Genomic DNA, 27,954 nt, shown 5'->3' with positions numbered 1-27,954 from the left:
ACTACTGTTTTGTATTATTACAAAACCTTAGAGTCTAGTGCAATTTTTGAAGTTACTCGGAAACTAAGGAATTGCCTTTTTAGATTTTATGTTGAAAGTTTAAGTCTGATTCGCTCGAACATAAATTCTCCATTTTAGGTCAAAACTTTTGTAGCTTTCATTAATGTTACAAATCTGATTACTTTATGCATAAAAGTACAATTAATGAAGTCTTGAAAACTTCCACAAATTGAAAAAAAAAAAAAAAAAACCATCTGGTCGATAATTTTCAAAAACACATTGAAAAAATCATAACTACGCAAAATCACAAAACATACATTGGGGTGATTCGGATACCCCTCAATATGAGGCACCTACAATTAACCATTGGACGTCACTTCTCCGGCAACTATGTATATTATCTTATTAATATGAGATAACAAATGAATAATACACAATATTATATTCAAATGAATACTATAACAATATGTTTCTTTTTTTAGTGATACCGTGTGTGTTGTGATTGAATACTTTCACAGTTTCTGTTTGTTGAGATCTTTGCGAATGGTAGGAAACAAATTTATATTATTTTCATAATCCCTTTACAAGGAGAGTGACTGATCAGCAGATCTCGGTGTGCATTTAGGAGACATATTCAGTTGCTCTAAATCCATTCCCTTTTCTAACATAGTGGACCGACAAAATGCACAGAATCCTTTAGTTATTAGTTGCATTTCCAAATCGTCTGCATAAAAGAACTGAAACAGAAGATAATTCATAAATATATCTGAAATATTATATACATACAGATTTTTTGATAAAAAATAATAAAAAATAAAGTGGTAGAGCGGGAAACATTATTTTTTATCAACTATTTGATAACAACAATATTAAAATTTGAAAACAAGGATGAAGATGATTCTTGTCTCTAGGCGGACTCACCTTATAACAGTGTGGACAAGCTTGCAGTTGGAGATCAGGCATAATATTTCTATAGAGTAGAGGGGGATGTGGGTATGGAGGATGGACTATCAACACTTCATTCGTTGGCATGGCTCGCATTTCCTCCCGAGAACATACTACCATCCCATTTTGGTCCTCCTGAAAAGAAAAATTACTTTTTTTAAATCTTTTTAAAATCAATTACTAAAATAGCATGACAACTGGATTGTGGGCTAGAGTCACAGACTCAAGGATCAAAGGTCTGAGGTTCGAATTCCGATCTACCACAACTTGATTCCCATTTTCTAATATTGAGTTATTTACAACACGTTGAAAATGGCCCCAAAAAATATTTTGGTAAATCATAAGAAAGTAAACGTTTATTTTTATAACTAAAAAAACAGTTTTGAAACACAACAGTTTTTTTTATCAAAGTGTAAAAATAAATCAACTAAATAAAGGCATATCAGCTAATAGGTGCTGCATCTTAAAATAATAAAAATTATAAATACAACATATTCTAAACGTAAACCATCAAATGAGGCACCATGGCGCAGTTGGTTAAACGACCAACTGTGAAACTGGCATCATGGGTTCGATTCCTACCAGTTGCAAGAAAAAATCCAACAAAGATTTTTCCCTTAATTGGTCTGGTGTTGTGGTGATTATTTGATTATTTATAACTTCCTTCCATATCCTTTCTCTCCCACCTGCTGACAAGCATCTAAAATAAAGGCTTAGCTTGGGCTATTCCTTTGAAAAAAATATGTACATTTCATGTTTTTACATGTCATTCTTCCAATCCTTTTTTAATTCAACAGTCAGTCAACTCCAAATTGCATGTTAATAAAATATAAAGAAAAAATAAATACTTCAATAGTCACCTAAAATATGGTAATGTTATTTGTGCCCGAATTTTACATACATGATTGGGTAGTACGTTGGCAAAATGTCCGATTTATTCTCAGAGTAATAATCCTAAAGCAATAGTGCGCGCATCATAACTCTGGCGATTTATTAAAAGGACAATATTTTGAGCATGTCCAAATGCATTTATTGAAATTTATTGCAACAGAGAGGGGAAAAAAGTGGGTTAAGTGGCCACTTTACACACTGAGTAACATTCACGATCCTACCTATGTTTAAACATACATATTTCCTAAACTCTTCCATTTATTTTGTGTAAGTAAAAGAGCTGAGACTTTTTTCGACGTGGGTAAGATTCATCTGGCTGGATTATTTCATCCAGAAATGCCTAGCAATGCCTGAAACTAATTTTCAATTTTTATACTTCTTTTAATACCAGTTGGTTTACTCAATTATATATTTTGTTGGTCAAATGATTTAGGAATTTAACCCTTTTGGGTTTTCTAAAGAGAATAATCTCTCAACAGAAAACAGGGAAGTAACCTTTAGATCGATAGATCTCAACCGAGATGAAGGAATTATTAGGGAATGTAAAAATCTAGGCATTCACAGGCCTTATGACCTGTCATTGACTGGCTTTTTGTGATCACTTTACACACTGTGTAACATTCACTATCTGTTTGTGATTTCCACATCTATACTTTTTCCCCATAAATGCCTAGATTTCCACATTCACCAATAATTCCATCTCGGTGGAGATATCGGTCTATTAGTAGGATATTTAGGAATGTTTTTTGAATGACCCAAGCAATATCAGCATTTAATCATGTATAAGTTTTTTGGAATACGATTTTAAATTATCTGAATCATATTGAGGATAATTTTACAAAAACTACTTACTCGACTTAAATCACATTTTTTAAGCTTGTCTCACTAATGGATTGGACGATCGATGTGTTCAAAGTTCTGACTATAGATTCTTGGAAGGAAACAATTGGACTGGGGGCAGCTTTGATAATTAAACATGTACATAATAGTGAAAATGCCTTTGTTAGTAAATAATGTTGAAATTTTCTTACCTCGTATGGTTTTTTAGCAAATGTATCTTCGAAGTCCACTGCTACTTGTAAGACATCTGCATTTTGTTTCTCTGAATCCAATTCAAGTTCAGCTGATGATGAAGTAGATTCTATCAATTGAATAGCTTCTTCAATAGGAACCCCTTCTTCTGGTGTAAATGCAACAAGAGGCAGAGATTCTGAAAATACAACGTAATTTGGTTGAAAAAAAACAAGTTTTTTATCCATCAGAATTTTAAACAGCTACACATGCTATTTATTAGTAAATTGTAGAGTAAAAATATTGATTATATTGAGGTGATTTTCACAAAAATGGCGCTATATAAATTATCCAACTATATATATATATATATATATATATTCATTAAAAAAAAGGTGAATTGACAAATTTCTTCTTTTAATAAATAAAAAAAAAAACATGTGACGTGTTGCTGATAGTTATTTAATATATATCTAATTTAATTAATATTTTAAACAAATGAGAAAAAAAAAAAATTTTTTGAAAAACATCAGCAACACGCTGTTTGCATTATTTTTATAAAATTTGCTATTAACAAAAAAAATATATATATTATGGAGTATTGACGCAAGCACATTGTTCAATTAATTTGAATTCTTGAGCCGCGACGTGCTGCCATCGGTGGCAATTGTGGGAATCTCTGGAAATAATATTTTAAACATAACAATGCGCTGGTAATACAATTTTTCGTTCTGGGATGTAATCGTAGAGTATTGATGTGCAAATACCTTTAAAAAGTATATTACAATTGTATGTGTGTTCTGTCAACCATCCTGCAATGTTTTATCCTTTTTGTGAATGAGATTTTACTATTCATGTTGTTTTTGAAAAGTGTAGTGTAGCCGCATAATCAAAAAAATTGTTTCTTTCAGATTATACTACTGGTATACTAGAACAAACTTTTTTGTGCACGGGTCATTTTTATTTGAATGAAGTAATTCTTATATTATCTTCATTGAACCCATGATAAAATATGACCTCGCCGTCACTCATCCGGATGGAAAAACGCGGGAATGGTTTTTTTATTTTATAAAAATTTATTTTTTGAAAAAGAATCATGACAACATAAGTATAAAATTTCAAACAGTTTTTACACACATAATTAGTAATAACATTTTTACCTCTCTAATAGAGTGAAAACTCGTGTTTAGAGAGGGAGTTTGTTTTACATTTATTTTTATTTTTATAGTGTATATATATATACAATATATATATATACATAAATATATGGATATGTACTATATTTTATTAACATCCCATTTTTAGTATATAAACAGATTCCTTAAAATTAGATATAATATATTGTTAGAATGATTATTATTATAGCACTATTTTTGTGAAAATCTTCACAAGGGCGCTGTGATTTTTGCATGATTTTGATTTGAGCACGACGGGTTGTTTGATCATTAATAAAAGTGAAGTTATACTATAGTTTAATTTATTAACGAATTCGGATTTACTATCGTTCTACTATCAATGCGTTATTTCACCCGTTACTTGAGTAAAATGTAACCACAAATGTTTTTTCAATTCCAAATCTCAAAAACGGAATATTATATTTTGTTAATTTTTTTAATATTGTTACACTGTGGAATGTGACTTTGGAAACGTCAAAAAAGCGAACAAATTAAACCACGTGACAACATGGCATATTAAAACGCAATAAAATAACATCGGTAAACAGAATCTTACAATAATAGTGAAGTTTGACGATTTCATATAATAAAAACCTATGAACAATATTTTAATATCATATTTGAAAACAAAAAAGATAAAAAAAATTAAAAGACCACAAAAATACGGTAATCCAACAAATTCTGAAATATTATAATGTAGGCATAATGTAGGTTTATAATAATATAATATTTATTATATTCTTTGTTCAAATCATTATTAGTAACTTGAACTGAATTATTTGAAAAAATAAGACAAGATTTGACTGCCACGAAATTGACCATCCGAGGTTTGGTGGAAAAATACTGTCAAATCTTTTTCAAAATGTTTTCGTTTTTTTGACAGTAAGTAAAAAATGTAATCGTCGAATGAAAACTCCGATTTAGATTGCATAAGCATTGATAAGCATAGTCCATTCCATATTCGGAAATAAAACATTACTGAGAGACAACTGGTAAATGTCAAAAAATGACACCATCTTCATTATTCTACTATTAACGTTTTACTCACCAGCATTGGGGGGTTGAATTTTTAACTTATGTTTTAAGAGTTTTACTAACCACCTTTAGTTACTATAGATGAAAAAACTCATTTTTTCCATTTCAGACTATTACTACAGATTTTTTACTATTACTAACGATCGAACAACCGGGCCTTAGCCAATCAGCGCAGGATAACGAGGTATTGCACACTTTTTTTGGTTTTGCTTTGGGCAACAGCAAATCACACAATGACAAAACGAAAAGATTGAAATATCAAACTCAATGTCAAATGTCACTTAGTTTATAGTTTATCGAAAATTCGAATATGGGAAAAACTTTTGCTGAACCTGCCAATGGCAGGCAAGCCAATGTTCAGGCAGAACGACGTCTGTCAGGTCCGCTAGTTATTTATATATTTTAAAAATATAAGTCGATCGAGCTGCAGACAATGCGAAAGCAGGATCCAGGCGCTGCTAGTGACTCACCATCTCGGGTCCAGATTTACGGTTTACGGTATGATTTATTTTATTGTGTGTAATAATTAACAAGATCAGATTTTGTTAAAACCGACATTGTCAGATGGTCACTAGTAAAAATCCAAAATTAAAAAAGGTAAAATTTAAAAAAATACTTTTTATTTATTATAACTATTTTATGACTATGACGATGTAAGTTCTGTGTGTTGCATCGAAGATACTTGGAATTATAGATAGAACTTGGGAGTATTTATATTGATCTATTGTAACTTAAATAAATGTCTTTATTTACAAGAATGTGGCTCAAAGCTTATGACAGTTTAGTAGAAGACAAATCTAGAATGAGCTTGCCAGGATATGTGGTTGTTCCCAACAACATACTTGAGGGTTAAATCCAGCACTTATCTGCAAAGATTTGGACATACTTAGAATATTTGTTTGTTAGTAGGTAATATTTAAATGCATTTTGCTTACCAAATGTTAGGTGAGAGTAGAATGAAGCATGTTGGCAGTGCTGACAGCGAGTGGCCAGGAGTGGAAGTCTGTGCGAACAGCGGTAACACAAGGGCGCCAGAGATCCACCATCACTGTGAGGACTCGCCCAAGATACTAATGTCAACACCTCCACACTTTCCTACATCAATCAAATCAAACTAATTTCACATCGTCGTAATTTCCCTGTCCGCACCCAGTGTTGTATGAACACTTGGCACTACAATTGTAAGCTGATCATGATGCATTAGTTTAAGATGATCATGAATTCATTGGCAAGCGAATTCTAACAGCGTTTTATAAATAAATGTCTTACATGTGTTTTGTTTTCGTAGCATTTATTGTTGGCGATCAGTAGGGCCGAGATAGGGTCACGTCGGCCTTACCGATCGCCAACTATTATTTTCTTGACCACGAGTCGTTACCTACATTTTGTTGCTTTTACTGAGGTAATGTTGTTGGAATTATGTTACCGTGTACAAACTTTTTTGAAACCGAACTATTACAATGTTAGACACATTCATAAAGTTTGCGCTTTAAGAAATCACATTACAATATAAAATTTAGCAGATGAGGTATATCATAATTTATTACAATATATGCAAGATACAATTGAAATGGATGGACAGCGAAAGAATGGCTTAAAGGATCTACGATGCGAATGTTGATGGATGCAAAAAATGAGGAAGACCAAGATAGACATGGCACGACCAAATCCAAAAAATACTTGAAGATGGACATGTTAATAGTCGGAATAATCAATGTGCATGAGAAGGTGTACAAATGTAAAAGAAGTGAGTTCTGTATGCAAATATAGAGTGATATGGCATTCTGTCCTCTGCCTACCACTACGGCGAAACAGTCAGATGGTTTGTTTGTTTTATTATTGAATTGAAGACAAATAATTTTTAGTACAAAGGAAAGAAAGTTATGTATGAACGGTCCATTTGAATGTCTGATTACCTATAATAATGTGTTAGTGCCTGTCGGTAATTCAAGTAAATATTTAATTTGTAAACTTCCTGTAAAACACACATAATATTTGAATGACCTATTGCAGTGTTATACAGATTTTACATATACCAAAAAGGTCCAGTAATTTAAAATAAAAACAGCAAAAGAGAAATGAAAGTAAAAGAATAAAAGCTCTTGAAGAAAAAAAAACATCATTCATATCTAGATAATGCATTTTAAATTCGAGCAAAGATTCAGCAATTTAACAATATCGAAAAGGAGAAGTTATAAAATATATCGCTTAATTTTGCTCGTGTTCAGTAAAAGTACAGTATAATCTCTATAATCCGAACAATTAAAACCGAGCCTGTTTGGTTTGAAGAATTTTAGGATTACTGGAATCATTTTAAAAAAAAAACTTTTTGCATATAGTTCGTCAATAAGATTTTTAATGTTTAGCAGTGATAAACATATGTTATTTATAATATATGCCGCCTAAGCCAATTACAACAGTTACATGAAGAAACATAAATGCAAGAAACTGAACAAAAAGAACATAAAACTATGTAGCAAAGACAAACAAGGGCAAAACAATAATGGTATACAATATATTCATAAAAACGAAAGACATAAGATTTATATGTTATAAGGCATAGTAGGTATATTATACAGGGTGTTCATTAAACCCTGTGTTAGTTCCAAAATTAGTTTTACGTAATATGAATAGAGTAGGGTAGATTTTATTAAGAAACCTAGTAAATAAATTCATTTAACATATTGTAGTAGGTTACATTGTTTCGCTAACAAATGTTTTTTATGCAGTTGTATTATAGACCAAGGGAGTCTCATAAATTTTGTGAAATCTGACCGGGATCCTGAACACATGTCGTTGGCGACAAGGTCGGAGCTGAAATGAACTAGAGGCGGGATGCAACCGGAGATATAGTCGGCTCTTTTTGGCACATGCAATTTACGTAAACGATCGATACCGTGGACAAAGGCGACGCTAGTTTTTACTATTTACGTAAACATAAAATGACTTCTCATTGGCTAAGAATGCACCAATTACAGACAGCGCTTTACAAAAGGATGTAATCGTTGCGTTGGAGCTAAGTATTTGGGTGTTGTTACAGTTAGCAAATTTGAAAAAATTGCGTAAATAATACGGAAATACTTTGGCCCGGTAAATGATAAGATGACATCGTCTTTCCTGAATAGGAATAATGTATTGTAATTTTATTTTAATGTAACATTCATATGTTTTAGCTAGATAAACTAGGGTAGTAGCATTGACTTGTAGGATTTATTTGAACTTTTTATTATATAAATCATCATACAAAATTGTAGGATATGTAAGTCTATGATAATATAAGCAATAATTAGCCTAGGTATTTGTAATAATATCTTAAATTAGGAATATGTGTATGGAATAAAAATAAGGTATAAAAAAGGGAGTATCCTAGAAAATTGGCGCGCCCAAATGTCGTAAAATAGGGAAGGGCTTTAGGGATCGAGGGTAATTATTTAAGCTTAGGTTTCTGAAAGAGACAGACAGTTCCGAACAAGAAGCCGCAAGAAAGAGACGAACGGAGATCGCCCAAAGAATAAATTCGAGACACCATCTGGAGATTCAACAGTGATTCACCGCTTTATTTTTAACAAGCTGTTCTTTGTTATAAAAAAGTGCTTGAGTTAAAAAAGTTCACCAGTTGTTTGACTTGAGAAGGAAAGGCGACCCCCTCACCTGAAAGTTCTGTCTGTGCTGGTTTTCACGTACCACTGTTGGTTTGAGCACAAACACCCTGTCACATCCAAAACCACGATGATCAGTATGAGCAAGACATATTGGCACATTAAAATATTTTTTTTAGAATGAATATTTTATTTTTTTAATATCAAAAAAAGCAAATGGTTGCTTACTTCTGCAGGGGAGAAACGAGGAGGGGGAGAGGGGAGTCTGATACTGCGCCACGCTCCCCTCACTTCTCCCCTGCAGAAGTAAGCAACCATTTGTTTTTTTAAATATTTTATTTTTTTTAATATTTTTTAAAATTTTCTTTGTTTTAATTTTTTTTTTCTAAATATGCTAATATGTCTTCTTGCCCATACTGATCATTGTGGTTTCGGATGTGACAGAGTTTAAAGAACACCCTGTATGTGCTAATTATATACATGGTATAAAAAAATTGTTTTTTTTTTCTGACAAGCACCTTCTGCATGTTTCTGATATACATACTTTATCACGCAATGGAGCCAAAACCATAATCTAGTGGGGTTCCACATTCCCTGAAGAATAGTTTGGAGGACGGAACATTACCATATTTCGTCCATCAACACTAATCAAATCGGTGCAATTTGGATAGCCAGAATCATTATCGAGTAACAATATGGCTTTTGGAGGAAGCTTCAGTTCTTTCATTCTCTCGCCCTTCATTTGATGCTATGGCTCTGATTACTGGAGGTTCGATTTGTAGTGGGTTCAGATTACAGAGACTATACTGTATATGTTTTTGAAAGAAATTTACAAACCTGAAACCTAGGTAAAACTTTCAAATGCTGAATTTTATCTAGCATTTGACGGGCAAGTTTGTTAGCTCCGAGGGTACGACCTTGCTTAGCCAGGCAAAGGTATATACAACTGTTTATAGGTTAAGGATGAACATTGGACATTCATGGTATTATTAATTCGATAGCAATAATTCACAACCACTTAAGAATAAACAGAATTCTTTCAAATGTGAACTAACATAGTAAATAGATTTCCCTCGTGGACATTTAAAAAAGCAATATTGTAAATGGACGAAGCATATCCAGAAGTAAATTCCGTTTTATTTCTTGCCATCGCAGTGCTGCAACTACGGTACCGCACGTGTGTGGTACTTACCCTGACCTATTGAGAAGGAGTTGATGCCATAATGAGTTAGCAGATCATTGTGCAGGCTTTGTGGTGCTTGTTTGGCGGCCTCCGTGGTGTAGTGGTCAAGACGCTTGATTCACGAACGGAAGGTTCCGGGTTCTATTCCCGGTGAGAACACAAAAATTAAAATGTGATTTTTCTCAAGCCTGGGTGCTTTGTGATGTAATTCACCACTGTAATTAGGCCTCCTGGCCTGTTGTGGTGCAAAAAAAAAGTGTAAATGTAAAAAAAAATAAAATTTTAAAATGTCAAATAAAATGAAAAACCCCGTGCTTGTGGGATAAGGCCTGTAGTTTATTTCCTTAATGCGAAGAACATTAAACCAGTCCATCTTGGATAAAACAATTCATCAGCTCACTTCATTTTTCATTCCTTTCCACATCCATCGGTAGATCTGTGAGCTGTACGGAGAAGTGTGATAAATGATTCAATTGTAAGGAGATAGCTGAGACAGTTTAATGAAGATCGTGATAATGTGCACGATGACAAAGGAAGTGAGCATGATCCATCTTTGATTAGTGATGAACTGTTTCTTCAAAGATGGACTGGTTTAACGTTCTTCGCATTAAGGAAACAAATTACAAACCTTATTTCAAAGTGGCGGGATTTTAAATTTTATTCGGCATTTTAATTTAAACAAGCACCACAAAGCTAACTCGTTTGGCATCAACTCCTTCTTAACAGGCCAGGTTGAGTACCACTCATGCGCGAAACTGCGATCACAGTGCTGCGATGGCAAGAAATACAAACAGAATTTACTTTCTAAATATAACTCATATATTGTAGTGGTTTTCACAGTATGTTTAATTAAACCATGTTAAATGTTAAGGATACAATAAAGAAATCCCCTTAGGAGGCTCAGGATACTGATCTATGAGAGAAAGAGTAATTTTTGCTGCATTAAATAAGGTTTCCGATTGACACAGTGAAAAATGCTCATATACTGATTGGTGAACACAGTCAAATGCATGGTAAATCATAGCCAATCTGTCATTTTCGTGATAATTGTTCAGTGCCGCTTGACACAATCTAAAATTAAAAACATCATATAAGAAATAAAGTAGAATGCACGTATTGTTTTTTTTTTGTAAAAACATGAGAGCAAAACCTTTCATTTTCGGAACTACTTGCAATTTCTATACATTGTGAAGCAAGAAGCCAATACAAATATCCAGCATCACTAAAACGCTCCTCTACTATTGCGTTAGTTATCAATATTTTCAATACTCTTTCAGATGATTCAGTTTCGCCGCCCAAATAGTATGCTGAAAAGATATTTATTATTTTTAAAATATATCTACCATATGTATGAGGATGTATATAATGTTCATATTTACTCGATATTTATCATATTTTAAAGGCATAAAAATCTAGTGGTCAGTTAAATCTATTTATCTACAAATGGTAAACTGAAACATTTATACGCAGCAGGTGTTGTAAATGTAAAAGGCAATTAGTAAAAACCAGCTGAGATCAGCCAACTTCGACATGAATTTACAATTTACATTAAAATAAGTAGTTACATTATTCACAAATTTGATCAACTAAATTAAAATTTTCAAGTCAAGTTGAAATATGTTATAAATTCTTTTTTTGTAAATTGTAAACAGTAAAAAAAAACCTTAAACCTTTCTGTGCTTCAATGAATTTATTTTCAGTAGCCATCAGTTGAGCATATGGTATGTAAACAAATTTTTTGAATTCGGGTGAAGCTTGAACCAAGTGAAACGCTTTTTCCCAGTTTCCTGCCTCCACTGCCATCAAGATAACGGAATTCTGATCTCCGAGTCTCTGATAGATTTCGGCTGCAGCTTCTAACTCTCCCAAATTCCTCAAGGCTGTGGTCACATGACGTAAACTTTCCCCGGCGCCCTTATCTATATTTCGCCCAGTTTCCACCAGCCTGAGAATGAAAAAAGATGAAGGAAAAAACTTGGATAAAATAAAAGTATTATAACTTTCATTAGTTTGATACATGGTGAATTTCTGTAATTTTTTAATAAATCAATTTCATTAAAAATAATTCACCAATAAGTAACTTCGCTTCAGACGAGCATTGTGTGAACTGTGATTTTCATTTTATAAATGTAAATTATCGTTTATATATTAAAACCATATTTTCTTTTCTCTGTGTCAGGGCAGATTAAGTATACAGTTCTGTGTGTAAAATAGAACCAGAATCCTGAACGAGTGCTTTAGATGGCAACTCTCGGGTAAAAACCTGGAATGAGGATATCAAGTGGATATAAGTCTGCCTCGTAATGTGGAGGTTGGCGCGTTTGCTTACCATGCTTAAGGTCCTGGGTTCGATTCCTGGAAAGGTTAACACGACATGGAAGGTAGATAGAACAAGGTGGTTCTGCATCACAATATTTCATGTTCCTGGACTGCCACCTGAAGCGTAAAGTTGATAACCTTACGCTTCAGGTGGCTGGCAGTGACAACATGTAACAGATGATTAATATATGCTACATTTAGTGTACCAATGCACGATCGGGTGTGGACAGGGGGATGGTGTGATATGATTAAACCATGTTATTTGAAATAATTGTAGGTTTTGCTTTAAATATAGTGAATGCATTATTATATTTGATTGAGAAATTAATTACAGCTTACATATCTATCCATCCATGTTGGGCCATTATCTCTGTGGATTTTTTCACATCTCCCGCAGCTAGAAACATTTCTGCAGCCACTCTAGGCTCATTTATATGTGAGGCCCATTCAGCTTTCTTCCTTACAAGGGCAATACTATCTCCTGAACCGAGGAATTCCTGAAAAATATTACAAAATCAAATTATTTTATGTCTGCGGCCAACTACATTTATTTTACTGATATGAAATTAAATAGTAGGGACTTAAATAAATTCTCGCTGTTTCTCGACAGATGGTCCTATTTTTAGCCTTTTTACATCGGAGAATACTAAGCCAGCTTTATTGTGAAGCTCCATCATTAGGCCTAAAATGACAGTTCAGTAAAACTCTCCAGAGATATGAATGTCGGACGTTATCCGGATATGCAGAAATCCGGATAGTTAGATTAACCATTAAATTAAGGCAATGTTTTGAAAGAAAACGCAAAATTTACTCAAAGACCACTTTTTTATTGCTTTTGAAATAACACGGGAAATTAGAATTACATAAAAAACTTACTTTTAAACGTGTCCAGCAAAGTTAATTGCTTTGACAAAGAAATATTTTTATTTGTTATTATAACATTTCCTTTATTTTTTATTTCCATCTAATGATTCAGATATTAGACAATCCGGATGACTGAAGTTCAGATAAAAGGAGTTCTAGTATATATGTTGTTCCGCTGAAGTGTAAACTACATATTTTTCATAGCGTTAAACATGTCAAATTTCATGGTAAAGAAAGAGTAGATTTTTGTGGGAAATTTTAGTACTTTATCTTTTTTAAAGCTGAAGCACATAGAGTTCTTGTGGAAACTTACAGTGACCATACTCTGTTGGAACATCATCACTGCTCCGCACCATGAACAGCTGGCTGTAGTGTATTATGAGCTCCTCAAATCCAATGAAACCATCATGGGAGATCGGTATCGACTACAATTGATGCGTTTGAGCAGAGCATTGAAAAAAAAATGGCTGCAATACGAGGAGAGACATGACAAAGTAATTTTGCAGTACGACAATGCTTGGCCACATGTTGCAAGGCCAGTCAAAACATACTTGGAAACAATCAAATGAAAGTCCTACCCCACCTGAAGTATTACCGGACATTGCTCCTTCCGATCACCACTTGTTTCAATCGATGACTCATGGCCTGGCTTAGCAACACTTCACATTTATTAAGATGTTAAAAAATGGCTCGATTCATGGATTACTTCAAGAGATGAGTCATTATTTCGAGATTCTATTCATATGCTGCCAGAAAGATGGAAGAAAATAGTCACTAGCGATGGACAATACTTTGAATAACATATTATTTACTATTGTTTTTAAATAAGTATAGGGAGCATCGAACTCAGGTCAACGACATATCATACACGCGTAATTAAAATTGATACACGCAGGGCTAATCTCAATCCAGACGGTTACCACTGACCCCAGTGTGTATAGCGCAAATTCAATTGTTCGGCAGAGTAATGCCCTGGAGGACATTGCCTCCCCGCTGTCGTAGTGGGAGATCAGGGAGCAAAGGAGTCCAGCATACAAAAGGAGGACCCGTTTCATGGACCACTACACATCTCTTCAGTACTCTCTTACGGACGTTACTATGTCTGTTGTCATTTTTTATCAAATCTTTAATTTATAATTTGACGTGAAATAAATAATAAGATCGATATCCTAAGCTGTTTCTTCTGTCTACGCTCCGACTGGTGTAAAGGCTCCTCAATACCAACCCCCAAACATCTACATAAGCATTAATTTTCATGAAAAAACTGCGAGAACTTATTCAAGTCCCCAATAAATTATTTCTTCTGTTTGAAATGACTGACTTACCTGTGCCTTGCTAAAACTTCTCAGATCAGTGTAGAGAGTAAGAGCCATACTGTGTTGTGATTGAGATACATATATTTTAGCAGCTTGTTCATATCGTCCACGAAAAGCGCATATTTCTGCCAGAGCCAAAGATTCATTACCAGAACTCAATGTTTCCTTTAATAAAATATTTTTAAAATAACGATATTAAAAAAAAAAACAAATTTATTGATTCTTATTGTATCAACAAATTCATCCAATAAACAAAATGCGTAAAATTATTCAATATATGCATGTATATTAGAATACCTTTAGTGATTCAATGAGTTGCAGGAAAGGAATATTTTCACTTCTTTGAAATGCTTTTTTAGCAATGTCTAAGGAAAGCTTTTCTAAAGCAGAAAAACCTAAATGTTCCCATTCTGATGTAGTTACTCCTAAACAAGCAATTTCATAGGCTTCACTGTAAATAAAATTGTAAAATAAATTAATCATATAATATAAAATACTTTAACTAAATATCAATATTATTATACTGTCATGTGTTTCTCGCCTGTCTTAGAAAAGGGTTTATATCCTAGTTAGTTCAGAGATGTTATGCAGATACACAAGTAATTTGTACAGAAATATAAAGAATAAATACCTTCATAAATAAAAAAGTTATACCTGAACAGATTATTTCTCATGTATTGGTGGATTGAATGAGTGAGCGGAATGGAGATTGCTTGCATTGAATTTGCCTGTAGACAAAATACTTTTCCCCCGTGGAATCCAACAACTGAGCCTGACTGGGATTGTGAGAACTCGGGAAAATCATTGGCTTTAATGAATAAAGTTCCTCCACCCGATAATGCTAGTAAGTTTTCACATGAAATGTGATACGATACTGAGGACACATTTTCGATCTGAAACAGTAAGTACAAATAATCCATGTAATAAAATGAAAACTTGATTCAATCTAAACCCACGAAAGGGTTTCCGTAGCAACGGGGTTATTATTATTTAGAATCGGGTTGTGGTCCCGTTGTTAGTGTTGCCGACTCACGGGCCGGAGGTCCGAGGTTCAAACCCCACTCTACCCCAACTTGATTTCCATTTTCCAATAGTGAGTTATTTTACAACTCGTTGAAAATGGCCACCAATATTGAAATATTAGAGTAAATTATAAGAATGCTAATATTTCTTTAAAAAAATATTATGGATAACTTATATGGTGCCATTTTTGTAATATAATACCTCAAGAGCACTTTGCATTGAATAATTTTAACTTAATAAGATAAGTAATATTGACAAGAGTAATTTATAATATTTAACAATAAACAAATAATATGCAGAATTTTATTAAGGTCAGTCAGTATTGAGAAAAATCACATTAAATTATTGCAATCTCACTAAGAATCAAACCTAAAATGATAATATAAAAACTTGGTTATTATTCCCCGTACCACAGATATACAGCATAAAAAAAATTAAACATTAAAAATGAATATTTTATATTGATCTTGGGACTAATTTAAATTAAAGCTGGCAAAAAATATTCAGAAGAACGTTTGCTGATTGCCGTTGAGATCATTTTATTACTTCAGAATACACGTAGGTTTATATTTAAATTGGTCAGCAAAAAGCATACTCACAGAAAAAATATTTTGGTTAGTTGCAATCGAAAAGACGTTGCACACTGAGTTCTCATCAACAATTGCTATGTGCATTTTAGTGGCACTCAAATCAAAACACCGGATAGCACTTTGCACGCTTATAAACATTTCTGCAGATGGAACATCTACACTCACTTTCCAAACCTAAAAATAATAAAAATATGTGCACATTGTCAGAAGTGAAATTTCAGAAAAAGTAAATGAAAATACTGTTCCAAAAATACCATCATGTTCATATATTTTATCAACACGAATGCTTTTAAAAAAAAATGGTGAGTTACATTGCTCTTCAAAAGAAAGATTTTGAATTAAAGCAATTCTTGTTTGAGATTATTAATATTTGTTAATGTGTCCCATCGATCACTATTGTTGCAAAGTCCATGCACAATGATGCGTGATACTTTGTGAACACCTGTTATTTAATGATTTATACTTAGTAATCGAAACAGTAGGTGCTGCATTATTATTTATCAATGTGAATTATTCTGCCTTAAATACTCAATCTTTATACGATATAGCTTGTTATTTTATCAGACTATATTTATATAAATAAAGGTGATTTACCTGACCATTGGACAGTCCTAATAAGAGAACTTCCTTTTTGTATATAAATGCCACCTTGACGTATCTAATTGACGCAGGTACATGCCAAAACATGGGACTGTTATGATTTATCATTTGGAGTTTAGTATCCTGACACATAAGTAAAGCATTGCTGGTAATGACCAGTAATGAGCACTCGGCTTTTAGCTGAATCTTTTCTCGAACCTTATATAACATCCCTTCGTTTGATCGTTGCTCGTATATAACAATCCTTTCGGGTAATTGGACCTATAATGAATACACATTTATTTTTATTTGCAGTAACAAGGGAGGTTTTCTAGTATGGGTCATTAGAAATTGCTATTTTTATGCACTAAAATTGCACCATTTGTACATCATGCCTTTTACAATTATTTGAGGCATTTGAATTTATATATAGATGACCAGAATTTTAAGAAAAATTACATTAAAACATTCAATTTATGCATATTTCTGCTATGAGTCAAAATGGTAGATTGCTGTCATAATGGCTGATAGTAATTTTTCTTTATGTGAACTTAACTGTGAATGTAAAAAGGATGCAACTATTCCTTCCTCTTCTCTGGGTGCATATCCGCTATCGGACGTCTGCGATCATGTTGATTGACATTATTTTGTTTACGGCTGCTTGGAAAAGTTCCACTGAAGACTTGGCATATTATTGCCGTAAGTTCTTCAGCCGGAAAGTTCTTCTCCTTTCGTCAGGCCCCAATTTCGTCTTGTACAATGATCCTATCTATTGTATCTCATATTTCTCTGGGTGTCTTATGATGTGTCCGAAATACCGTAACATTTGGATTTTATTCATCTTTATTATATCACATCTTCATTTCGGACTCTTTCTACAAAGAGGATCCTTCTATAAACCCACAAATCAAATGCTTTCAATTTTTTTATGCTCTTTTCGCTGAGGGTCCAAGCCTCCATTCCGTACAGAAGCACAGAGAACACTAAGCACTGCACCATGCACATTCGGAGGTTACGGTTAATATCATGGCTGAATAACACCTTTCTCATCTTGATGAATGTGGATCTAGCCTAACACCTTTCTCATCTTGAATACCACCTTTCTCATCTTGATGAATGTGGATCTAGCCTAATCTGCATGCCATTTAATTTCAAAATCAGGATCCAAATTCTCAGTTAAATTGCATCCAAGGTACTTACAATTTTTCACCTTTTTTAGCCATCAAACCTGTATTGTCTCTAATAGTCATACATTTTGTTTTACTTGCGTTGAGCTTAAGACCATATTCTTTACAAGTATTGACAATTCAAATTATACAATATCATGATGATTTGAATGCACTACTTGTCCATTTGTAGTTTGTACTTGTGTTTTGAGTGATTAACTCAAAAATTCTGATTTTGAAGTTACCCTAGTTGTAGCAATAGGGAAATATCACACACTATGAATACCGATAAAACTACATGAATTGGATTTAGGAATAATAATTGTATTTTCGAAATCAATATGGATCTTGTGGAGAAATGTTTTCAAACATAACTTTAAAAGGGGTTTTTTTTAAACATGTCCCTAGAAAACGCGACATGTTTGGCATTGATAATTGTGATGTCAAGATTCGTGACGATGTTCTATAAAAAAATTAATGGATTCAAACAAAGTTCAAGTTAAACATAAATCGTGAGGTACTAGCGGCGTAGCTAATGCAATGACCGTTTTTGCGGGAATTCAAGATTATAAATTAAAAAATATATTTTATGCTACTAATAAATTGTAGAAAGATTTTTTTTTACTTGACAGTATTTCATAGACCTTTATTACTTTAAAATTGTAATAAAAAAACGCGATGTTTCCCTATTGCCCCACGATATGTAGGTATATACTCGTATTATATTGTTATCATTGTCTTATTTTGGTTACATTAAAATATATTCGTTTTTTTTTATCTTCTAAAAAATTATCTTTTTTTCAAAATACAAAACTCAATTACCTACTGTGTTATGTAAATATACATTATATTAAAAAATAACAACTCATACTTACAGCCAACCTGTTTTTGTGGATAGCTATTTTTTGGACTCTGTCATGACACTTAATTCTAACTTTAGCATCTGAGGTCAAGTCTTGTATTATAACATCGGTCATGTTTTCTCTATAAGCATATTTTTCTCTGTAAAGTCCATGAACTGTGTTGTATACTATTGTATAAGAACACAAATTACCATCTTGACTTCCCAAAGACTGAAAAAATTCACCAAGATTTACAATGAAATATTTTTAATGTAATAAAATAAAAAATATATTAATACATTATCACTATTTCCCAATTAGCACCTGGTAGTGGATAGGGCACCTTATTTATACACCAAATGCAGCATATTTTGATCAGTCTTACACTTCAGGTGCCAGTCCAAGAACTCAACAAGAGTAAAATATGTACTCGTATGTATATTATTCAAAATATTTTTTTTACACTAGAATATTTCATGATGGTAAGATGATCAGTCTTACGCTTCAGGTACCAGTCCAGGGACAATGAAATATTCTGGTGGAAAAACAACCTTTGAAATAAATATTTCTTTTCAACTATGCCGGGAATCGAACCCGAGACCTCTCGTATGGTAGGCAAATGCGCTGACCATTACATCACGAGGCCGACTCAGGACTCAAAGGACACAAAAAATGTAGTGATTTAATTATCCAAATTGAATGTAACTATGAAGATTAATAGTGTCATGAGTAATGAGATGTTTTAAAATATGTATTTACATTTGTCTTGTCCACCTCGTGGTTTAGTGGTCAGCAAGTTTGCCTACCATGCAAGAGGTATCGGGTTCGATTCCCGATAAAGTTGACATGAAATATTTATTGAACAGGGTGTTTTCATATTCAAATATTTCTTAGTTCCTGGACTGACATCTGAAGCGTATGACTGATCATCGTACCTTCATTTAGAAAAAAAAGAATTTATACTGCGGTTGGCGTACGATGATGATGATAATCCACATTTAGTTTATTTAAACAACTAAAACAAACCTAAGTACCAAAATATAAGGAGGGAACTTTCCTAGTAAGTTGTGATGTAAACAAAAATTGGCATAAATGCTCTATTTTCAATGATTACTAGAAAATACTAGAGAGCACAAGTTATAAATGCAGTTAGGTACATGGCATTTTTCAAACTTTATCAACTGATAAAACCCTCTGAATCCTCCGAAGTTTAGTTTTCATGCATTTTCATACACCCACAATTTTTATGTCAATTTTCTTACCTTACCTTACTTTTCTAACCATTAATTCCATTTACTAGATATTTTTTTTTCTAAATCTCATCCATTGAAACAATTTAAGATGGTTTCATAAAAAATATATTGAAAAGGCTGTTGTTGAGGAAAACATTTAAAGTGATTTTTCTCAGGAAAGTATAGAGGGTTTTATCCGTGTACCGACGATATTATAAAAATAATACCAAGAAAATGTAATTGCCGTAAACTTGTATTTTGCCATGTAAACAAAATCATTTATGTACTATGACATCAATTATTGCATCGATAATCATACAAAAATTATTTTTACAAAACAAAAATTTAAAAACGGTTAACACGTATTTCAAAGTTTTATAAAAACATAGTATCAAATTATAGTTAAAATGGTTAAGAGAATATACGGCGAAGAACAGTTTGATGAATAGGCATTTAAACAAGTACTATAAAAGAAAATTCATCAAACAATAACAAATCCTAGTGGATGATTTCTATAGTGCAAAAAACTCATCGCTATAGTGCGATAATCCAAGGGGAAAATGCAGGATATGTTTGTATGAAGAAAACTCAGACCACCCATACTGTTGATAATAATATTTGGCTGATTTATATAGCGCCATTTTTGTGAAAAATCACCTCAATGGCGCTTTATAATTTTATACGTAAACTTTCATTCTAACTAAGCTAAAGTTACATACTATATTTTCTGCTTTAAAGTTGAGGATATGATAAATGAAAGAAGTGAGATTTTAGTTGAGATCTGAAATAACTAGGACTGTTGATGATTTGCAAGTGTCCAGGCAGAGGGGCCGGCAACGGCAAAAGCACGATCTCTTAACCTAGTGTTAAGGCAGCGCTGGATTTTAACAAGTTTTCCTCGGCCTGAATCAAATGCTGACCTAAGAGTAGATTTTCTTTGACATGTATTTTCCCTAATACAAAGGTCCAATAGATATCTTGGAGCCATTTTATAAAGGAATTTGAATACTGTCCAGCAAAGCTTGTATTTTATTATCTTAGGCTTTTTAACCGGTGAAAATCTCGAAGATGTGGGAATATTTTTTTACTCCCGTAATAAGCCTTGCTGCTGCATTAAAAACAGATTGTATTTTTTTTTTTATTGTAGTATTTTGGGAGATTTGCGTATATTCCACTACAGTAATCTAGACGCTCTCTACACATATTTCAGAATTCTATCAAAACTTACTATTGAATTATTGTTAAGATTTCCTTGTACTGACCAAACCCACTTGCTCGGTTCACTGTAGACGGGAACTCCTTCAGAAGTTAAAATAACCCAGCCCCCAGTACCCGCAACGATAATGTTATCACCTAATGTACTGATAGACGTTGGAAGCAATCCTACAAAAAATATAACAAAATATAAATTTAACAATAATAATACTTAATGTTACATAAACAGCGTAAATTGCCTTTTTTGTAAACTTCTTTTTAGTTTATAATAAACATGAAAAGTGAAAAAGTATATTTTTTAAAGTTGCAAAACTATGCTTATAATACACATAAGTGATGAAAATAAAATACAAATAACATAGAATACAGTTTAAGAATTATATTGCTAGTAGAAAAATGAAGTCAGATTCGATTTATAACTAACAAGTCCAGAAGCAAATTTATCAATCTAATCCTTATACTCATTACCATATTTGTGGAATCTGGGTATAGACGAGTACATATGATATTTTGTTCTAGAATTTGCAAAATAAAAAGTTAAGTTTATGTGTGGAAGCCTTATCTCCCCAACAGCTACTATTTTTAATTAATGAGGTTTTTTTTTCATGTATCTTTTGATATATATGTATTTTGAATTTGAAAATTTGACCAACTCTTCTTTTGACCAGCCTGGTTTTTGGTTGGCTGGATGATAATGCTTCTAGCAATAAGTCCACCAAACTACTTATTCTTTGTACTTGAAGTTTTAAATAAAATTAAAAAGGAAAAAAAAAACAAAAAAACATAAATTAGATAGAAACAATATTTTTTAAAGGTATTTCTGTTAAAAAATATATTTAAAAGTTTTATTTGACTAAAATATAATTACTTTTAGACCGGCAGATTACGCCATTTCAAATTTAGACTAAACTTGTATTTGTATTTTAATGTGACAATATGTCTTCTTGCTCATACTGATCATCGTGGTTTTGGATGTGACAGGGTTTAAAGAACACCCTGTATAAATCAAACAATAAAAAGGAGTTGAATAAACTTCCTCTCTCTAATACTGAATTACAAAATGATGAAACTATTTTTAAATTCACCTAATGGCCTTTCTCTCATCACTTGCTGTCCCGATGCATTGTAGAAAGAAAGAGATTCACTCCAATCTCCAATGAGGAGATAATTATCCATCCAATAAATTGCCCAAACAGGATTCCCATTTCGATTTATTCTAACTTTTTCCTCGCCAACCTGAAATTTGTTGTACATTAACGTCATGATGGAAGACACTATTAAAAAAAAGATAATATAGAAGTGATCCAAGTAAATCAGCAGATGATAGATCAATATCACCAATTCTCTATCTATACCACCTGGTGATGCAGAGAGCACTGCTTCGGTGCGCCGATTGCGGGGTGTCGCGATCATCTGTTACACAAAGGTAAGGTGACCAGTCTAACGCTTCAGGTGCCAGACCAGGTATATTGAAATAATGCACCTTCTAAGATGTTGTCAACCTTGTCAGAAATAGAGCCGAGACAAATGTGTCAACCATTATACTATGTAAGGTATAGAAAACAATGATAATTTATATTTAAATTTATTTCAGCAGAGGGAAAACATTTTTGAGAAGGGAATATGGAAGTCTAGGCATTTACAGGGCTTATGACCTGTCATTGGCTGGTTTGAGTGGCCACTTTACGCAATGTGTAACATTCACCATTCTGCCCATATTTGAATATCCACATTTCCTCTACTCTTCCATCTGTTGATTTTTGTGAAGTAAAAGAGCTGAAACCTTTACACATGGGTGAGATTCATCCGGCTGAACCAAATCACCTACTAGGCAATGCCTGAAAACAATTTTCCAATTTTTAAACTTCTTCTTTTACCAGGTAGTTAATTCAACAATGTTAGACTTCCATATTCCCTTCTCAAAAATGTTTTCCCTCTCTGTTGAAATAAATTTTAATTTGAATAACTCCCTAAGGAGGGAATCCAGCCAGTCTGCAAGCGTTTGGACATGCTCAAACATTGTTGAATATAATTTATAATTATAATAACTTTGTAGAATTCAAAACCCGTGTTTTATTTATTTATTTTACAATTAAATTTGTATCGTCTGTGTAATAATGTAATGGAGGAAAACAATCTGTCAGCAGAGGGCATTTTGCAAGAACTGCATCTGTTTTTATTGATAAACCTCCGCAAGAAAGAAATCTACCTTCTTCAGTTTAATACGTTTTGATATTGATTCATGTTCGGGCTTAGGTTCAATTCTTCAATCTCGATTTAGTTTTAAGTTTGTACATTACTATATTGTGATTGTGAAATAAAATAAAATATGTAAAGTCGTATTTATTATTTATTCATTACAAAATACCGGCATATATTACAAAAAATAGTAACGTATCCCAAACTCCATGAGCCCCAAAAGTCATGTGTTGAGTTAGGATACAACATAATGGAAAGTGAAAGCCTAATATAGAAACAAAAATATAAAAACACAAATACCAAGTTCATATCACCATCTGAACAACATGCGGCACTGTGTGTGCACATATTGTGATCTTATGTTTATGCAATGTCCAGCAGCAGTCTCCTGCTACGGTGCTTCCCCGAGAAAAAAAACCATTTTGAATACTTTCTACTGAAGATGGCTTTTGTATTGTGAAACTTAATATGTATTAATATGAGGATGCTGAACACTTATGGGTCCACAAAAGAAAAAAATATTTGAGCAAAAGTCATATGTGTTACAATTTATTAGGTACTATAGGTATTACGTACGTACTATTTATTTATGTACATAGTCCATTTATACAATTCATGGCAAATTCATTTATTCATATTCACTATGTGATTCAAATTACAAGAAAACCTTGTACGAGCATTCTGCTGAGATCTCCTCTTGTAGTGTGGTCTCTAAATGTGTGGATCACTCTTTTATAAAAATAAAAAAATCAGTATCCAGTATCCAGTACCTTCGTATATTGGAACTGTGTCTCAGAAAGGAATGTTGAGGGTTGGTTAAAATGAATGTTCCATAGCAAGAATAACAAGCAATCACAAAAATAATTCCTAATTCATTTATTTTCGTAAACAATTTGCCATCTACATATCCAATTTCTATGATAATAGCACAGTCCAACATCGATAAAAACAATATTCATAAATAAAACATATGTAAAAAAATCCTAAATGTTATTTTTGTCACCTTGTTTCTTATGGACACAAATCCATTGATGGAACCAATAGCTAGAAGTTGCCCATCTGGAGACCACGCACATGAAGATATTCGTCCAGAGAATCCAAGCTTGTGTTTTTGCACGGCTTTTACGTCGGTTGACCAAAATGCAAAATCAGTTGTGGAACAAGAAGCAAGTTGGTCTGTAACCGGATTGTATGCAAGGCACTGGATGGGCTCATTATGACTAAAACAGTGAAAAAACTCACCATAAACATGGAATATTTTCAGAAACATATAACATAAACAGAAATATCAATGATCAATCACAAATAGTTTATTGGAGAATCCTTTAGCTAAAACCTGTCATTTTTTTTATATGTTAGTTGCATTATTCTTTTACCCTGCTTGTAATGTACAAAGTTTATATTTACTTCAAAGCGATAGTTATTTATTTGTTTACTTAAAAATTTGTTTTTTTTTTTTAATTTATATTTTATTTAGTTATTTTATGTAAGAATCGGTGAGATGTTTCCAAGAGCTTCTCCGCATTTGCTCTAGTGACGAGGAAACCACAGAAAACTCGTCAGGAGAAGGCGGACCGTTGTAATTCGTCAACAGATCTTGCGATCCACTTGAAGAGTGTTCGGCATTTGGTGTCCTGCTATCATTGATACCTTTTATTGCCTTCACTATATCTGTCAAGTATAATGTTAACTCTCTTGACAAGTCCCTATGACTAATCACTACATGCACATCGTGTAAATCCTCATTTAGACTTCTGCATCGCGCCTCCAGTTGCATTCTCTGCAGACTAAAAAAGGGGCAATGCATCAATAAATGGGAGACATCTTGGAGAGTAACATCATTGCATGGGCAAGTGCTGATCTCAGATATTTTGAATCTGTGTAAATAGCTCATAAATCCGCCAAAACCAAAACCTGTCATTGGCCTGCCTGTTCCAGGTGCGCGGAATTATATGCTAAAATAAGAATAAATATAATAGGTAGAAACCCCCGTATTTGCTAGCTGAGTCTTGGCTGGTCTTCAATAAAGACAAAGATTTGCTTTCGGGTCTGGCCTTAGCGATACCATGGAAATTATAATTTAGAAAATAATATGTCAAAAAAGAAAGAGTGGTAATTATTTACCCATGTATAATGCCCAAAAAGAGCAGCTATAAACAAATGCATGTTACGCATATCACAGCTGTTGACGAAATAGCCAGTACGGGCGGAGCGTACCAGTATTTATGAGACCTGCGGCCGACATAGTACCTGGAGTGGTGGGAGTACTAAGACCCTATTGGGCCATTCGACGCAGCGTTGCGGCTAGCTCCGCCAAGCCCGACACGCGACGCTTTATAAGTTGTGGATTTAGAAATAATAAATCAGTTGAGCTCCAGTCTCTGAACAGTAAACATCGCATTTTATTCAGTCTCTCTGCCCTGTGTGTGCTCCCACTCTCCGGTCGGTGCAGTCATGCCACTACCTTCCGGCTTTGCATTTTTGCTCTGCTCGGGAGGGCGGCCCCCCGTTTACGCCGGGAAGCCTGACTGGGGCGGACGCAGGTGATGAACCAGCGAAACATATGGTAATGCATGCGTTACGGGTTTCTTTAAATCTTATTAAATAAAATCATTGTAATAGATATATTATTTTTAACTGCTTTAAAAATGGATACCATTATCAGACAATATATGTATACATAAATAAATAAAATGAATAAACATTTAGGCACATTTGATAAAGCATAGTTTTTATTACTTGAGATAGCTAGAGCCTTCCGCATACCTCTCTATGCCTACTGACTCAGTTGTGCTGAGTAATGAGTACATGCAAGGGGTGTGGGAAAGTCTAAAAATGAATACAGAGCACAGTAACGCATTATTAAATGTCATTGATGTTGGTTGGGGTCCCTACCCCAGTTAGAGATTGACAGAGAAGACACGAGGTTGCTGTTTAACGCGTATTTATTACATGACGAATAAGATAAAACACTTGGTTGTGTAGCGTGAGCGTGGCGGCGATGATGGGTTGAAGAGACTACACTTGAACTACATGCTGGATTTGAGTGACTTCGTCGAGCTGGACTGAAGTGAACTGAACTTGTTGGGCTGACTGACTGACGTTGCATCCTGTGGTCTCTTTATAGACCACATTCTTTTGTAGTTCATTTCTTTATGGTAGGGACAATGTGAATGTACTGCAGAACGATGATCCCGATTTCATCTCCAATACTGATAGAGTTGCATTGAATGTGATATTGGATTCTACAGAAAATGATGACATTGCTTTCTTCGATCATCATACTATTTCAGGTAAAACGTTTTAACACGTGTGTGTCCTCGATTATGGACTATGAACCCCACACTACCATAGGCAGATAGGATGGAAGGCCACACATTCTTCCCTTACATACATTCCTAGTTTCTTCTACATTCATACATCTTGCCATACATAATCATCAATCGATCCTGAAGTCTTTTCCATTCTCGTCTGTTTGATACCATTGTCTTACTGTTCGTTATGTGTAGTGTGGATGTGTTTGGGTCTTCCTGGTCTTCTACATCCCTGTGGAGTAGTGAGTGTGAGGTGTTTTATGTGGCTTGTCATACATGCCCATCTATTGTGTCTACTTATAGTATGACCAGACTTGCGATTTTAGTGACACCTTTCTAAGTCTGCGTTATCATTTATTCTCGCTACATACCCGTTTTACTATTTTATCTTCATCCGTTCATTCTACATAACCAAACCATCTCAGTGACTCTACAATGATTATACATATCTCCAATTTCATACATCGATTTCCCACACATTTCTTTTTTCAAGAAATTAAATTTCAACTCAGCTTTCATTCTTCATCTGCTAGTTTCATGTTTCATTTCCATACATAAGTGTCGGACTAAAATTCCACTGTGCACTGTACTGTAAAATTGAATGGACGTTCGGGCAATGGACAATGGGCGGCCTCCGTGGTGTAGTGGTCAAGACGCTTGACTCACGCACGGAAGGTTTCGGGTTCGATTCCCGGTGAGAACACAAAAATTAAAAATGTGATTTTTCTCAAGCCTGGGTGCTCTGTGATGTAATTCACCACTGTAATTAGGCCTCCTGGCCTGTTGTGGTGCCAAAAAAAAATGTAAAAAAAATGTAAAAAATGTAAAAATAAATAAAATCAAAATGATAACTAAAAACTTACGAATATTTCAATATTCCTTCTAAATCTGAATTCCAAATAATGACTGTCTTGTCTTGACCACCAGAAGCAAATTTTTTCCCATCCCTGGAGTAAGCCACAGAGTAAATTTTATCCTTGTGCCCTCGCAAAAGCTTTATTAGAATCCCATCATTCGGATTGTAGACCATAATATTCTCGTCAGCTGCAACTATCAGCTGGTTTCCATCTGGGCTGTAACACGTGCTATGAACACTGAAATTACAAAATAACAAAGATAGAAAGTCATGTTTATTATATATAAACATGTATATAGGTATATATTTTTAAAAAAAACGAATTAAAAATGATGGATTGTTTTGGCTACCAAGAGTATTCATCACTTGCCGCTTCTTGTATTTTTAACATCCAATTTCTAATAACACGCATTATCGGTTATATGATTTTTTTATTAAACCATCAAATTTTTTAAAGTTGCACTAAATTGATCCTGTAAAAAATGACCTAATGTAACTTTGGATAATGATAACTAAAAAAAATTGGTAGGGTTTCATTAACAAGGAATGTATTCGACAATTAAATAAACTAAGCACAAATAAATAAATGGCACTTTTCGC

At 33.5% G+C, this 27,954-nt stretch overlaps 1 protein-coding gene across 2 annotated transcripts; it reads right to left on the bottom strand.

Moving 5' to 3' along the window:
• Positions 1-469: 469 nt before the first annotated feature.
• Oseg1 (intraflagellar transport protein Oseg1) lies at positions 470-27,954 on the bottom strand. Of its 2 annotated transcripts, XM_088234540.1 has the most exons (21): positions 27,931-27,954; positions 27,705-27,827; positions 27,362-27,592; positions 24,188-24,404; positions 22,071-22,221; positions 20,999-21,153; positions 18,572-18,769; positions 16,546-16,812; positions 15,961-16,125; positions 14,993-15,231; positions 14,636-14,789; positions 14,348-14,503; positions 12,498-12,655; positions 11,510-11,784; positions 10,990-11,146; positions 10,716-10,910; positions 9,494-9,602; positions 5,993-6,152; positions 2,868-3,046; positions 922-1,080; positions 470-737 (listed from the first exon to the last, which is right to left on the bottom strand). In XM_088234540.1, the coding sequence occupies exons 2-21, from the start codon at positions 27,764-27,766 to the stop codon at positions 582-584; spliced, it is 3,543 nt and encodes a 1,180-aa protein (XP_088090666.1). In that variant the 5' UTR covers positions 27,767-27,827; positions 27,931-27,954; the 3' UTR covers positions 470-581. The 2 variants fall into 2 exon arrangements, with proteins under 2 accessions (XP_088090666.1, XP_088090660.1); XM_088234534.1 differs by lacking the exon at positions 27,931-27,954 and having other exon boundaries at positions 27,705-27,896.

The sequence above is a fragment of the Micrasema longulum genome, unplaced genomic scaffold (genome assembly GCF_059751315.1).
Source record: "Micrasema longulum isolate JH-2025_06_02 unplaced genomic scaffold, ASM5975131v1 h1tg000087l, whole genome shotgun sequence".
In the NCBI taxonomy this organism is placed as follows: Eukaryota; Metazoa; Arthropoda; class Insecta; order Trichoptera; family Brachycentridae; genus Micrasema; species Micrasema longulum.
The sequence above is the reverse complement of the archived record's forward strand: the minus strand, read 5'-3'. Positions and strand labels throughout refer to the sequence as shown.

What these genes read in the sequence shown, in the direction of transcription:
- Oseg1 (XM_088234540.1), bottom strand. Translation starts at nt 27,766, where the DNA reads ATGCGTGTTATTAGAAATTGGATGTTAAAAATACAAGAAGCGGCAAGT. An exon ending in CCTAAGGGGATTTCTTTATT is followed by an intron (nt 9,603 to 10,715) that starts GTATCCTTAACA and finishes ACCTATAAACAG; the next exon opens with TTGTATATACCTTTGCCTGG. An exon ending in CTTGTCCACACTGTTATAAG is followed by an intron (nt 738 to 921) that starts GTGAGTCCGCCT and finishes CTTCTGTTTCAG; the next exon opens with TTCTTTTATGCAGACGATTT.